This window comes from Populus alba, chromosome 5 (assembly GCF_005239225.2).
Source record: "Populus alba chromosome 5, ASM523922v2, whole genome shotgun sequence".
Lineage (NCBI taxonomy): Eukaryota > Viridiplantae > Streptophyta > Magnoliopsida > Malpighiales > Salicaceae > Populus > Populus alba.
The window spans coordinates 2,609,012-2,625,001 of NC_133288.1; the positions used below are offsets into that span (position 1 = coordinate 2,609,012).

The 15,990-nt window shown below is 36.6% G+C and overlaps 1 protein-coding gene and 2 pseudogenes across 2 annotated transcripts; 1 reads left to right on the forward strand and 2 right to left on the reverse strand.

Annotated features, from left to right (window-relative positions):
- Window positions 1-233: 233 nt before the first annotated feature.
- Window positions 234-10,311, reverse strand: LOC118057879 (probable disease resistance protein At4g27220; annotated as a pseudogene).
- Window positions 6,350-7,394, reverse strand: LOC118057878 (uncharacterized). Of its 2 annotated transcripts, none has more exons than XM_073409319.1 (2): window positions 7,233-7,394; window positions 6,350-6,978 (listed from the first exon to the last, which is right to left on the reverse strand). In XM_073409319.1, the coding sequence occupies exon 2, from the start codon at window positions 6,947-6,949 to the stop codon at window positions 6,383-6,385; it is 567 nt and encodes a 188-aa protein (XP_073265420.1). In that variant the 5' UTR covers window positions 6,950-6,978; window positions 7,233-7,394; the 3' UTR covers window positions 6,350-6,382. The 2 variants fall into 2 exon arrangements, with proteins under 2 accessions (XP_073265420.1, XP_034926496.1); XM_035070605.2 differs by having other exon boundaries at window positions 6,350-7,000; window positions 7,233-7,392.
- A 1,917-nt stretch (window positions 10,312-12,228) lies between the features above and the next one.
- LOC118057871 (uncharacterized) lies at window positions 12,229-14,660 on the forward strand (annotated as a pseudogene).
- The last annotated feature ends 1,330 nt before the right edge of the window (window positions 14,661-15,990 follow it).

The following is a 15,990-nucleotide window of genomic DNA, read 5'->3' on the forward strand; positions in this document are numbered from 1 at the left end:
GGTGGCCGCTAAAGAAAGCAACCACACAGTCTGATATTAAAATCATGTTTGTTTCTTAAAAAATAATTTTTTAAAAAATAATTTTTCAAACTTTTCTATATTTGTTTGTTATTAGAAAAGTTGGTCAACGAAAAATACTTTTTTAGTCAACAAAAAACACTTTCTGATCAATTTCAATCAAAGAAAAATTTTGCTTGGTTTTCAGGAAAGTGTTTTTTCCTTTAGCTGTTTGTTTTCCGGAAAGTAGTTTCCGGAAAATTACTGTATTTTACATTACACAGTTTTGACGATGAATTATGAAGATCATTAATTGATTTCTCCTGCTCCTCTCTCTTCTTCTTCCCTCCTTTCTTTCCTTTCTCTCCTTTTACTTCCAACTCTAGTAGCTGCACAGGGATCGAACCCATCGGTGGAGCAAGCATGTATCTCAAGCTTTTACGATGATGAACTTTCAGCAATTTGAGCTTTCTGAAATAGTTAAATACAAGCAAAATTAGATACCTAGTTAGAACTTATTTCATGGTTTGCAGAAATTGGAATGATTGGTCGGTACTTACCGTTTGTGTAGACAACTGTTGTATTGTGGTGTTGAGATTTTTCTTCTCTACATCATTGAAATTAACTCTCCGCAGCTTGGGAGTGCTCAGTGCTCCGTTGGAGAAAAACTTCATCTCAGGACATTGGCTGACAGCTACGTTCACCAGAGATGGGAAATCAAAGCTGTGTTTTTCTGAGCAAAAGCTAGTTAGGCTTGGTAAAAGATGAAGCACTAATGTTTCTAATTTGCTGAAGACAATCTCATCTAATTTGCTGAAGACAATCTCGTTTGCTACTATTTCGGTAACCATACTGCAGCCCACTATCGTCATTGTTGTGAGTTGCGCCAGACTTTTTGCTGTTGTGGATGTCACCAATTTTACTAATCTTTCGCAATCCCACACATCCAAAGTTGTTAGATTTTGGAAAGAAGCACGCGACGGAGCTAAATAAATCAAACTGCCGCAATTCCGTACCGTTAGAGTTTCAAGAGTCTGCAGAGCTTGGTCCAGTTGGGAATTGCTCTTCCATAAATGCTCTAGGCAAGGAAGAGAAATACAACCCTAAGTGTCGTATCGGTGGAAGAACTGTTGCATTCTCCTCCATACCATCAAGTCTAGACGGGAGCAACTCTTTGAACGTACCACGGTCCACAATAAGTGTTTCCATATTAGGGAACCTTGGAAGGAGATCAAATAGAAAAGTTGCACGTGCATCACCAAAGCAAAATAGGTCGAGAACTTTGAGTTTTGTAATAGAAGTATTGAGGACATTTCAATAATGCCGATGCATCCTTGCTTTCCAAAAGTAAGTGCTCCAAGTTGGGGATGATCTGAAAACCAATCAAAAGAAAGCATGCTTGACTTGACGTTTTTCTTAACAAGTTTATAGGCTGTGCATAGAAAGATCAACTGAACACTTGACTAAAAAAATTATAGTTTTGTTCCTAAAAATGTAAATTGAGATTCTGGACAGAATTTAATGTGGATTATGGGTGAAATTTCAGTATGGTTATGTATTTTTGATAATCACAGTTTGGTCATCTAATTTTGATAAAATTACATTTTGGTCCCTGTTTTTAAAAAAATTATCGTTTGTCCCTAAAATTAGGAGACTAAACCTGGTTTCTATTATGCATTGGAATCTTTTATTTGGTTTTTTTTTTTAGTATATTTCATATATTTATTATAGGTTCTAATAATCCTCAAAAGAATTTTCAAGTCTTTCATCTATTATTCATTTTAGTTCTTTATTTTATAGGTGAGTGAAATAATCTTTAATATATATGTTAATATAAATAATATATATGTTTATTATATGATGATTATGACTAGTTAATTACTTGAATATTTATATATGTTGTTTTATTTTTCGAGTACTCATTTATTCTTGAATCTATACTCACATTCTGTTGAATTAAATTTTATTTGATATAATATAGATTGCTTTGATAATTATATGAATATTTTATTATGCCTTGAAATAGGACTTGTTAGTAATTTCATGCTAACAGAGAGTAGTCATGGCTATCGAACCCGACTAAGAAGCCGAGTCCCGAATTACACGGGTGATCTCGGGTCAACCTAAATCAACTCAGAAAAATTAAAAAATATATATTTTAAGTTTTAATATTTCATATGAAAAAATTAAGAAATAATTCATGTGAATACAAGCTATATATATTATAAATAATGAAGTTTAAGATTCTTTTAAAAGGTTTTTTTTTATCTCACATTGGAAGTTTGGTCAGTATTTCTTATTTAATTCGTGAGACTTTCTTTTTAGTTTTTACTTAATGTTTTAGATGCTCTACTGTTACCTTGTTTTAATTAAGTTTGGATTTTAATAATATAATAAGTATTATGAATTATTATTTTTATTTTAATTATTGATGAGAATTTTTTACTATCATTTCGTTTTATTAGTTTTGAATAATATAATATTTTAAAAAATTATGAAATGCTTTGTTTTTTAATAACTTTTATATATATATATATATTTTTTTAGATCTAGTGCAAGTGGAGTATCTTTACGATATCATTTTTGCATTGCTAGTCATGAAACTAAGGTTCGAGTTGTGATAATAACGGTCTAATGAAAGTTTATGTGCTTGGAATAGGGGTGAGGATCATACCTTCCCAAATGAGAGAAGTGGTTGCTGACCTTCGATGTCCATGTGGTCCTCCCTGCATGGTTCGTGAGAGCACTTTATTTCTGAAGGAAATATTTCAATTTTCTCACAGCCAATCACCCCAAGCTTTTTCAACCTCGGCCATTCTGATGTATGTATTCCCGGATAGAATCTCTTTAGTTCTGGTAATTTCCGAAGCTGCAGATCGGTAACTTTAGGAAACAAAAACTCAGGACCTTCCTCTAGTCCTTCATCCTTTGCAACAATTTCCTCCACTCCACAATTTTCTATCCGAAGCTCTTCAAGTTGTGGAAGGTTTAGGGCAATAGAGGCAGGGAAGAGACTTCTTAGACCAGGACATCTCCAGACATGCACGGTACATAGGTTATGGAAGGAAAGAATTCCTTGTGGATCCCTATTCCAAACATGCTTCAGCTGTGGAAGATTCCTTAGACGCACATCTCTCAATTGAGAGGCTGTAACAGCAAGTCTTTGTTCCACATTTATGAGCGCTTGGAGATCAAAAATCTCCTCTACTGAATCACAATCAGTTATAGCCAGACTCTCTAGATTATGGAATCTTCGCAGCATACTGGAAGGGAAAATATTCAGTAAATTCTTTCCACATCAACATTCAGTGTCTTTAGTTTGCAAAAGGAATCAGGATGGAGTTCATTGTGCCATATCACCTTCAAATTATCCATTCCGGCAATATGAAAGAACTCCAAGTCAGGGAATGCAACCTGCAGTAACAATTCCATTCTGTTAATAGATTGCCAACGCCCATAACAAAAATATCACCTTTGGGCTAAAACATGGAAACAAAATACACGTGTGAGGCAAGCTCACAAATTAAGCCTGCTTTTGAAATAAAATCACCTTGTCATCGAAGATAGCTGATTTTGTGTTGTCAGGTTTGCTCATGGCAGGGCCATCCGCACTTGATGAGATGGAAATAAATTCCTTCAGTTCAGGGCAATTCCTTAACCTCAGCTCTTTCAGGGAGTGGCATTCAAGCAAGTTAGTGGTGCAGAATCTTGTGAGTTTCGGCAGAACAATGAGCGCTAGGCAGAGTAGTTTAGGGAATAGCATTTTGCCTTCTCCGATTCCTTCTGGAACAACTATTTCTTCCATGGACTCGCAATTCCATATTTCAAGCCTTTCGAGTTGAGCAAGACTTTCGACCATAGAAGATGTCAATAAATAGTTTAAATTACTACAATTCCCTATTTCAATGCTTGCCAAGTTTTTAACACAGGGAGGCTGCACGGCAGGTTGGTCATACCATATCTTTTCCACTTTGATGGAGGAGAGCTTCAGATCCTCCAAATTGGGGAATAAAACCTGCATGCACGTATTTTGTTTTATTAAGTTCTTTTTATTTTTCAGCGAGATAAAAATAAATAAATCCTAGCCCTCAATTTGTCTACTCGTGAGAATGGGTTTTTGTTTTTTTGAGGTTAAAAGCACAAATAATAGCTTGTTAAAAGAACACAAACCAGACCTTTGTATTGAAAAGTGACTTGGAAGTCCCAAGCTCATTCCCCGCAACAATTTCTTTTGACCTCGCTTCACTTGCTAATAGCTTCTGCCTTCTATTAGAGTGAAAGCTTGTGAACTGAGGCAGACGTTGCAGTGTCAGTCTACGTAATTGAGTGAACTTTATTGGTTCACCGTCAGCAGCATCATTCTCACTTTCCTCAGCAACAACCTCTTCCATGATCTTGCAATCAATTATTGTGATTTCTTCAAGTCGCACAAGTCTTCTTGCCATGGAGACTGAAAATAAATTCTTCAACCTATGACAACTTTCTACCTTCAAAATTCTCAAGTTTCCAAGCGACTCTGCATAAGTTGGCCATGGCAGATCCTCTCCAAGTTATCCAAATTTTCAAGAAACAGTGAGTCCAAGTTCAGAAAAGCAGTTTGAGGACCCATCCTCATCGAGTTGATGATATATTGAACTCCAGGACAATTTTGGACGTGAAGATGCTTCAGCTGACAGAAACCTTCCCCGTCCAAGTCATTGAGGATACTCTTAACACCATTCAGTTCTTGCAAATGAAGTTTCTTCAGTGATCTTCAGCAGCGTGTTCACCCCCTCCTCCAACTGACTAACAGTATTGAGCTTGAGTTTCAAAGTTCTTGAGGTTGCATCCTTAACAGACCAGTCCCACCCATCTCCAATAAATATTCTGAACCTTTCCAACTTTTGAAAGCTCGAAAACAAGTCCTTGGGCATATGATCTGCATCTGTAATTTGCATGTCTAAGGTCATTAAGTTTGACAGAAGCTTCAATTCTGACAGGCAAGCATTGTTTCTTTCACTGCTTGATCCTTCAGTCTCCCATTTCAGAAAGCTGTTTCCCATATATAAATCTTCTAGCCGGGTCAAGGAAGAAAGGACATTTGGTGATATTACTTCAAGCCTTTCACAATTGCTCAAATCTAGAAGTAGCAGACGAGCCAATTTTTCCTATTTCTCTTGGCAAACAAACAAGATTAGAACTGTTTAAGCTGAGAACTTGCAACTTCTTTAGCTCTCCAACTATAGATATATCTTCCAAAACACAATGAATCCAAACACAGCGTTTTGAAGGTTCTCAAAGAAATTGAAGTGACGAAGGCAGTGGTGAAGATTAACTGCTGTTAGACCAAGACTTTAAGCTCCTTCATTTCTCTGAAAAAGTTGTCTGGTATTTGCAGTGAGGGATCCTTGTTCAGCAGTACAAACGAAGTGAGATTTGGACATTCTAATATTGCAGGAAGATCAGGAATTTCCCGGTAAGGCAAAGAGATTCCAGTGTACTGTTGAATCACATCATTGGGTGGCCATTCTTTGAATTCATCTGCCACGGTAAGCACATGGTGGTCCTTGATGCAACAGAGATGGCAAAACTATGAACAACATCATGCATTTTCACGCTTCCATCATTGTCACCTTCTAGCAACAAACAAGAGGCTTTAAGCTCATCCACCAATGTATGCAGTCTGTTTCTTGCTTCTTTCCAATGTGGAACGTCCCTTAAACAAATCCAAGCCTATACCATACCTTAGCAAGTTTGAGATTAAAATATTATTAGATCGTAATTGCCCACAAAGCAAGAACAATGACTTGATTTCATCACTTCTCAAATATTGGTAAACTCAGTTCTAGACACGAGTAAACTCGTTTGTCAATTTCATCTTTATCAAACCTTGTTAGCTGTTTCAAGGCGTCCTTCCAAGCATATAAATCTTTGTCTTTCAGTGCCCTCGCAACTGTAGCAAGTAAAATCGGCAAACCTGCGCATCTATTGGCTACTTCAGCAGCAACAAGTTGTAGACTAGGATTTTTAACAGTAACCCCACCATCTTTTCGAAAAAATTCCATGCTTCATTTGGAGGCAAAAATTGAATCGGGAAATTTTTGATTGCACCCATCTCGCGAGACAGTACATATTCATTTCTTGAAGACATGAGTATCTTGCATCCTTCGTGAGGAATTCCAACATCCTCCAATTTAAGTTCTTTCCAAATATCATCAAGAATTACAAGTACTCTAGTCATTTTCTTCAATCCTCGCATAGTTGACTTGCCCTTCCTTTATCAGTCTCTGCATCCAATTTGAGTCCTAGCCCATCTGCTATTTCACCTTGAATTCTTCTGATGTCTGGAGTATGTGACACAAGTGCCAGAACCACCTTATCGAACAGCCTACCCTCCTCGACTTGTTCAGCAACCTTCTTCACAAGTGTGGTCTTCCCCAAACACCCATCCCATATACCCAACCATGTTCACGGCACCATCCTTCAATGCATCCACAACAGCATTTACTACAGAATCTCTTGATTCAAAGGCCTCATAGTCCTGGACAGGCCCTATACCCGATGGAGCAGGACGGTAAGAAACCCTAGCAAATTCCCCTTTTTTCTGGAGATCAGCAATAACCGTCAACTCCTTCTTCGCTGCTTTACCCAACCGATAGCGTATCTTTAGATCAGGACACAAACCCATGAAGCACTTCTTACTTGATTCATCTCCACCAACACCACCTCCCCCTTGAATGACCCCATCAACACTTCTCAGCCAGTTCTCAACATCAACTTCAATCTCTTCCCCATTCCTTCTAGCCTCCTCTATAGAATGAATCACCCTTGTTTTTGCACCTGTCAGCTTCTCAACTTCATTTTTTAAGTTCTGAATATTGGTATTGCAATAAATTACATAACCAATCTGTCTCTTAATGGGAACAACTAACAGCTCAGCAACTTTGGCTACAATAGAAATCACAATTTCCATGTCCAATGAAACTTAACTCTTCTTCTTGTCTGAAATCAAGCAATCAAGGAACTGCAATGAACATATTAAACCAGAAGGAAACTTTTCAAATCTTCAGGAACTAAATCAGAAATGAACAGCAAAGACAACACAAATAATAAACAAGCAGCAAAGCAGAGGCTTTTCAAAAGCATAAAGTAACAAAGAAAGAAAGCAATCAAGATGAAAGGCAAATTAACATCAAAGGGTCTCTGGAATCAAGTGATAAAAATAGGAAAAAGGAAAAGTCCTTAAGCAACCATACCTCTTGGTTTCAGCTAATAAACAGAGCAGTGACTTCAGACCAGTGAGCAGAGGTGCAAATATTACTGCAGATTATAAACAGCTGAGGTTTATCAGCAGTGAGAAAGCAAGGGAATGGATGAGACCAACAGTGGATGGCTTAATGATTACTCTCTGTATGGTTGAAAGAGCGCATCTTTCCTTCATAAAAAAACAAAAAAGAACAACTTGACTTCCTACAAAATCTAGGTGCCCACTTTGGAGAACGAACCGATTGAACTCTGCCAAATCAGCAAGGGCACAACATCCATAAACAGTGAGGAGCAACTTGGCTTGCTACATTGCTACAGAATCTAGGGGCCCACTTTGGAGAACTAACCAATTGAAGTCTGCCAAGTGCCAAGTCCTTGATGAAAACTGAAATCTTTGATAGTTTTTGAAAAATCTGTATTTTATATAAAAAAAATATAAAAAAAATATCCCAGCTAATTAAATTGAAAATATTAAGCTAAACAGAAGAAAAAAAAGAAAGCAACAATAAAAATTGAAAAAAAATAAATCTGAAATAGTACTTAATTTAAATCTAAAAATGAAAATAGCTAGCAAGCTAATTATTTTTGAAAAATAAAGCTCTTTCGAATAAAAAAATTATATCTTTTTTATTATACTGAATGTGAAATTTTTCAAAAATTTAGAAAATCTAAATAAAAATAATTGAGATTGCTATAATAGTATTCCAGAGACCTTGTAATAGAAATGGATTGCAATAGAGAGAATGTCCATTGAGATCTTGCAATAGAGAGAATGTCCATTGAGATCTTGTAATAGAAATGGATTGCATTAGAGAAAACCTCCCCTAGCTCCGTAACTCAACTGGTAAAAGATATAAGATCTGCAAGAAAACAAAAAAGAGGAAAGGGTGTGTTCCTATGTAGCATAGCTGGGTTTAGAATCAATCATCTTGTCATGTGGAAGCTTGTATATTCTGAATTAAATACCTCCAATTTATCACATAATTTCTTTCAAATATGTCGGTGTCTTCCTGGATAGAATTTCTTGAGCTCTGGTAATGCCCAAAGTAGAAGGTATGAACATTGACTTATTTAAGTTGGTTAGTATGGGTATGGTTGTTTTTCAAATAATTTTTCATGCTAAAATATATGTTAATGATGTTTTTTTATTTTTAAAAAATAATTTTTGATATTAATGCATCAAAATTATTTAAAAACACTGAAAATATATTAATTTAAAATTAATAAAAAAAATTTAAATTCTTTTAAAAACTTTTAGTAATTAATCCTGGATGTCCTCACTTCTCTGTAAAGAGTTCATGTTTTCACAGGGAAACAAACTGAAGTCCTCAGCTTCCCCAATTCACTTGGCAGTTGGAATTTCTTCCAGAACACAAAAATTGTTGTAGCTGAATACTCCATTCAAGCAAAAAAAAAAAAAAAAATGGAGATGCAGGGGATCGAACCCTGTACCTCTCGCATGCAAAAACTGAATAAAATTGATCTTTCTGCTAACGACTTGGTAGGAAGTCTGCCCACAACTTTTGTTAATTTCCAGAAATTGGTGTCCATGGATCTATCCAGCAACAGGCTCAGCGGAAGCATCCCGAAAGAAATTTTCAGTCTCTCCAGTTTGAGTGCAACTCTGAACCTGTCCAATAACCAGCTAACAGGTTCTTTGCCTCAAGAGATCAAGGGGCTCGAAAATGTTGCCGCTGTTGATTTTTCTCACAATCATTTGTCTGGAAGCATCCCAGATACAATTGGAAGCTGGAAGAGTTTGGAGAAGTTATTCATGGAAAACAATATGTTCTCTGGAGTCATTCCAGCTACTCTAGGCGACGTGAAGGGTTTGGAGATCCTTGACCTCTCTTCGAACCAAATATCAGGCATAATACCCAATAATCTTGAAAACTTGCAGGCCCTTCACTTGTTGAACCTCTCATTCAACGACCTTGAAGGACTTCTTCCTAAGGATGGAGCCTTTGGAAATCTCTCTAGAATTCACGTGGAAGGGAATACGAAGCTCTGCCTGGATTTAACTTGTTGGAACAATCAACATCAGAAATCATAGTTGACTTGCCCTTCCTTTATCAGTCTCTGCACCCAATGTGAGTCCTAGCCCATCTGCTATTTCACCTTGAATTCTTCTGATGTCTGGAGTCTGTGACACAAGTGCCAGAACCACCTTATCGAACAGCCTACCCTCCTTGACTTGTTCAGCAACCTTCAACACAAGTGTGGTCTTCCCCACACCACCCATCCCATATACCCCAACCATGTTCACGTCACCATCCTTCAATGCATCCACAATAGCATTTACTACAGAATCTCTTGATTCAAAGGCCTCATAATCCTTGACAGGCCCTATACCCGATGGAGCAGCACGGTAAGAAACTCCATCAAATTTCCCTTTTTCCTGGAGATCAACAATAACCGTCAACTCCTTCTTCGCTGCTTTACCCAGCCGATAACGTATCTTTAGATCAGGACACAAACCCATGAAGCACTTCTTACTTGATTCATCTCCAACAACACCACCTCCCTCTTGAATGACCCCATCAACACTTCTCAGCCAGTTCTCAACATCAACTTCAATCTCTTCCCCATTCCTTCTAGCCTCCTCTATAGAATGAATCACCCTTGTTTTTGCATCTGTCAGCTTCTCAACTTCATTTTTTAAGTTCTGAATATTGGTATTACAATCAATTACATAACCAATCTGTCTCTTAATGGGAACAACTAACAGCTCAGCAACTTTGGCTACAACAGCAATCACAATATCCATGTCCAATGAAACTTAACTCTTCTTCTTGTCTGGAATCAAGCAATCAAGGAACTGCAATGAACATATTAAATCAGAAGGAAACTTTTCAAATCTTCAGGAACTAAATCAGAAATGAACAGCAAAAAGATTTCTTTGTTGCAAGTCAACTAACATTAATAAAGCAAAAACAACACAAATAATAAACAAGCAGCAAAGCAGAGGCTTTTCAGAAGCATAAAGTAACAAAGAAAGAAAGCAATCAAGATGAAAACCAAATTAACATCAAGGGGTCTCTGGAATCAAGTGATAAAAATAGAAAAAAGGAAGAGTCCTTAAGTAAGCATACCTCTTGGTTTCTGCTAATCAACAGAGCAGTGACTTCAGACCACATGTGGGTTGCCAGGGTAGGGAAGGAGTGGGAGCCACCTCAATCATGACAAAGATGCCAGCCTGGCCTCAGTCACTTGACAGAACACGACACACACGCACACAATAGGAGAAGGAAAGAAGTACAGAACAAGAAGATGCTTCTTTAGAATTTTCACAATACTTGAAAGCTTATATTTTGTTACTGAGTAACTCAGTAACTTTGCTTACCATGTTATCATTTCTTGTTTCTGAGCAAGTACCCTGTTAACATTAGATTAATGGAAGGGAATATATTTAAAAATATATTTTTAAATATTTAATTTTTTTTATTGTTTTTTATAATATTTTTTATTTAAAAATATATTAAAATAATTTTAAATTTGGTACGAGAGAGGGAAGAAAGACCTCCTAAATTTAATAATATATTTAAAATCCAAGTCACACTTGTCTAAAGATTAGAAAGGTATATGTTTTATTCCTCAATTTAAATTTTAAGATTTATTTAAAAAAAATACTGGAGCCAATATATGAAAAATGTGTTTTTAAAATTGCTTATATATAAAAAAAAAAATCTAATTTCGTGGGAAAAAAACCAATAATGTTCTTGGTTGAGGGTCGGCTAAGAAAAGAAATGGAGTTCTTGGCTGAGCTGGACCAATCAAGATTCATGGTGGCAAATAGTATAAATTGGGCAGTGCATTGACCGCCTTGATGTACATCTTACATATAAAGGAAATTGGTTGCTTCCAAATTACAGCTCACTATCGCACGTGTCATGACGCTAGAAAAGGCATTAATATGCTTGTCCTGTGTTGGAAAACTAGATTTCAGTTGTACGAAGGTGGACTTCCTCTTTATTCTTCTTCTTCTTCTTCTTTTTCTTTTTTATATAATAACCACTAAAAATTATATCTTTTTTATTATACTGAATGTGGAATTTTTCAAGATTTAGAAAATCTAAATAAAAATAATTGTAGAAAGTGTCTCACTTCAAATGGTATTCGGAAGACTAAATTTTTTTTTCAAAAAATAATTAAACTAAATTTAAAAAAAAAACCAAAATCAAACTGAAATTAATTCAAACTAATTAATTTCGATTCGGTTTTTTAGAAAAAAATGGTTCAAACTGGTTTGATTCAATTTTTTTTTCCGGTTTTTTTTTTTTTAATTTGGGTTCAGTTTAGTTCGGTTTGATTTTTTCTATTTTAAACTTATAAAACTAAAACTAAACCTGTCGGTTTTTTTCAAAATTTTAATCAATTTTTTTTACTATTTAATTTTTTTTATTTTTTTAATTTAATTAATTTTTCAGTTTATCATTTCTAATAATAGCCAGTGATAACAGAAGACATTTTCTTTGTATCTTCTTCCATATCTTCCACGGGATCAAATCAATTTCTCGGAACACCTATCACATCAAATTAGTGGATAATAATAATAATAATAATAATAATAATAATAATAAATACTTATCACATCAGCACACCTATGACATCAATTTTTTATGAATATGATGTAATCTTGTTTTTTTCTTTGATGCTATCTTTTACTTTTACATTAATATCGTAGAGGAGAGAGATAAAATGCTAAAAGAATTTCTTTATAAATCTAAATATCTCCTTTTTATACGATATTTATTTAATGGCTCCTTTTTATTTGGTATTTATCTACTAGTAGAATATTTAATTCATTAAAAACCCACTTAATTCAACAAAAAAACCCACTAAAAAAACATCTAATTACATCTAATTACCTACCATATTGACTTAGCCAGAAAGAAACAATCTGAGCAGCCTCACAAAGAAGCGTTTTAGTCATCCGTGTTGACATTTCGAGTGGTTTCTTGAGCTAGCCTTGTGGGCTCGGTCCAGGGCTTAGAAAATTTCCAGATGAGGTTCTCACCTTGTTCCATAAATGTACGGTAACCTCAGTATTCCTTGTCTCAGTTACCCGATATTTTTCAGATTGTTTTCTTCTTTTTCTAGTGCCTCAGAAACCAGAAAGTTATGGCTTTAGCATTGCGTTTTCGTTGTGTTGCTGTTTTAGTTTTTCTGTTATCATCCCCAAGTGCACTTCCAGTGGTGAAGGAAGCACTGCTTTCGCTTAAATCTCATGTAACCACTGATCCTTCAAATACTCTGTTCTCATGGAACAACAACTCCAGCCCCTGTAACTGGACTCGTGTTAGCTGCAACCAGGTGAATCAAAGGGTCGTTGGCCTTGATTTGTCTGGCCTTAGATTAACAGGTTCCATTAGCCCAAACATCGGAAACCTATCCTTCCTTCGCTCACTCCATCTACAAGGGAACCAATTTACAGGACTTGTTCCTGATCAAATTGGTGCTCTTTCCCGTTTGAGTGTCCTTAATATTAGCTTTAACAGCATCAATGGTCCAATACCTTTGAACATAACCAAGTGCTTAAAGCTCCAGATCCTGGACTTGATGCAGAATGAGATCTCAGGAGCCATTCCTGAGGAACTCAGCAGCCTAAAAAGCCTTGAAATCCTCAAGCTGGGTGGAAACAAGCTCTGGGGTACGATCCCGCCATCTTTTGCAAACATTACCTCTCTTCTCACCCTAAATTTAGCCACCAATAATCTTGGCGGAATGATCCCTGACGATTTTGGTCGTTTTAAGAATCTAAAACATCTAGACCTTAGTATCAATTATCTCACCGGCAATGTTCCTCTATCCCTGTACAACATTTCTTCTTTGGTTTTCCTCGCTGTTGCTTCAAACCAACTGCGAGGTGAAATCCCAGTTGATGTTGGAGATAGACTCCCAAATCTTTTGAACTTCAATTTTTGCATCAACAAATTTACTGGTTCAATTCCATGGTCTTTGCATAATCTTACAAACATACAGAGCATCCGTATGGCACACAATCTTCTGAGTGGATATGTGCCATCAGGACTTGGAAATCTTCCTGAATTGCAAATGTATAACATTGGCTACAATCAGATAAAAAGTTCTGGTGATGAGGGTCTCAATTTTCTCACTTCTTTCATAAACAGTAGCTATCTTAACTTTCTTGCCATCGATGGCAATCTTCTGGAGGGTCTCATTCCGGAATCCATTGGAAATCTCTCGGTTTCTCTTAGAAGTTTATACTTGGGAGGGAATAGAATATATGGAAGGATACCTGCCTCAATCAGACATCTTAGAAGCTTGGCGTTGCTAAATATAAGCTATAATTATGTTTCTGGTGAGATTCCACCAGAAATTGGCGAGCTTACAAATCTGCAAGAGTTGCATTTGGCTGCAAATAAGATATCGGGCAGAATCCCAAACTCCCTTGGAAAGCTCCAAAAACTGAATAAAATTGATCTTTCTACTAACGACTTGGTAGGAAGTCTGCCCACAACTTTTGTTAATTTCCAGCAATTGGTGTCCATGGATCTATCAAGCTACAGGATCAACGGAAGTATACCGAAAGAAATTTTCAGTCTCTCCAGTTTGAGTGCAACTCTGAACCTGTCCAGTAACCAGCTAACAGGTTCTTTGCCTCAAGAGATCAAGGGGCTCGAAAATGTTGCCGCTGTTGATTTTTCTCACAATCATTTGTCTGGAAGCATCCCAGATACAATTGGAAGCTGGAAGAGTTTGGAGAGGTTATTCATGGAAAATAATATGTTCTCTGGAGTCATTCCAGCTACTCTAGGCGACGTGAAGGGTTTGGAGATCCTTGACCTCTCTTCGAACCAAATATCAGGCATAATACCCAATAATCTTGAAAACTTGCAGGCCCTTCACTTGTTGAACCTCTCATTCAACGACCTTGAAGGACTTCTTCCTAAGGATGGAGCCTTTAGAAATCTCTCTAGAATTCACGTGGAAGGGAATTCGAAGCTCTGCTTGGATTTAACTTGTTGGAACAATCAACATCGGAAAAGAACATCCACTGCAATTTATATTGTCATTGCCAGCATAGCCACAGTTGCAGTATGCTCAGTGATAGCAGTTTTGCTGTGTGTAAGGAAAAGAAAAGGGAAATTATGCCAAGGGCATATTCAATTAAGCTTCAGCATCGCACAATCACTTATAGAGAGCTTCGTAAAGCAACTGAGAGTTTTGACACTGGAAATCTGATAGGGAAGGGCAGTTTTGGGTCAGTCTACAAAGGTGAACTTGGAGATGGGACTGTTGTTGCAGTGAAGGTGCTTGACATCGAGAAGTACGGATCCTGGAAGAGTTTTTTGGCTGAATGTGAGGCTTTGAAGAACGTAAGTGTTAAGAATTGTGTTGTTGTGTTTTGTGCAGGTAAAGGGATGCACAATCAAGAACAACAATTCTGGTATTGAAGAACACGAATTACACACAAGGTGTTTGATAAAATGTCTCAGTGAGTATTTCATTAACTGCATGTCTTTAAATACAACAAACCTCCCTAGTTATCAGCCACTAACTGTAGTGGACAATTTGCTGTCACTAGCCACTAACTGTAGTGGAGAATATGCTGCCACTAATCTCAGCAACAACATCAGAAAAACAAGGGATTTACTTTAACAAAATCAAAACAGAAATGAAAGAAAAGAAAACAGACAATACTTGATTAAACAACATGAAACACTAGAGTTAAAAAATGTCAATTGTCTAACACTCCTCCTTGACATTTTGACGACAAATTCCAATCATTTGTCTTAATGTCTCAAATCTCTCTTTAGGTAGTGGTTTGGTAAATATATCTGCAAGTTGTTCTTCGGAAGAACAATGAATCAGCATCACTTCATTAGATTGTTGAACTTCTCTAATAAAATGAAACTTGATTTTGATATGCTTTGTACGTCCATGAAAGACTGGATTCTTTGAAATTGATACTGCAGAACTGTTATCACACATAATTTTGGTAGCTTCAACCTGTTCATGTCCCAAATCCTTTAACATTTTTCTCAACCAAATTGCTTGGTTGACAGCAGCGGCAGCAGCAATGTACTCTGCTTCTGCAGTGGATTGAGCTGTTGTCTCTTGCTTCTTTGAACTCCAGGTGAAGACACCTGAATTGAGTGAGAATAAATACCCTGAAGTGCTTCTTGAATCATCAATACAGCCTCCCCAGTCACTGTCAGTATAGCCTTTTAGTTCCACAACCCCTTCTGATGATCTTGGACAGAAAATACCAAGATCAATGGTACCTTTGATGTATCTAAGTATCCTTTTTGCTGCAATGAAATGAGTCTCCCTTGGAGAATGCATGAACCTTGAAAGAATACTCACAACAAATAATATGTCAGGTCTACTTGCTGTAAGATATTGAAGGCTGCCAATTAAGCCTCTATACAAACTTTCATCCACTTTTTCAGATTCATCATCCTTGCTAAGCTTGATACTTGTTGTCATAGGAGTCCCCACTGGTTTACAATCCTCCATTTTGAATCTTTTTAGGATGTCTGAAGCATTCTTCTTTTGGCATGTAAAAATGTCATTGCTGGATTGCATCACTTCCATTCCAAGGAAGTAATTCATCATTCCAAGGTCAGACATCTCAAACATCTTCTTCATTTCATCTTTGAACTCTTGGATCATTCCAAGTTCACTTCCTGTGATAAGCATATCATCTACGTAAATAGATACAATTAGAAAATGGTTACCACATGATTTCACATACAAAGTTGCTTCATTTTGGCTTCTGCT

Excerpts from the sequence above, each read along its gene's own strand:
- LOC118057878 (XM_073409319.1), bottom strand. The coding sequence starts at position 6,949 with ATGGAAATTGTGATTTCTATTGTAGCCAAAGTTGCTGAGCTGTTAGTT.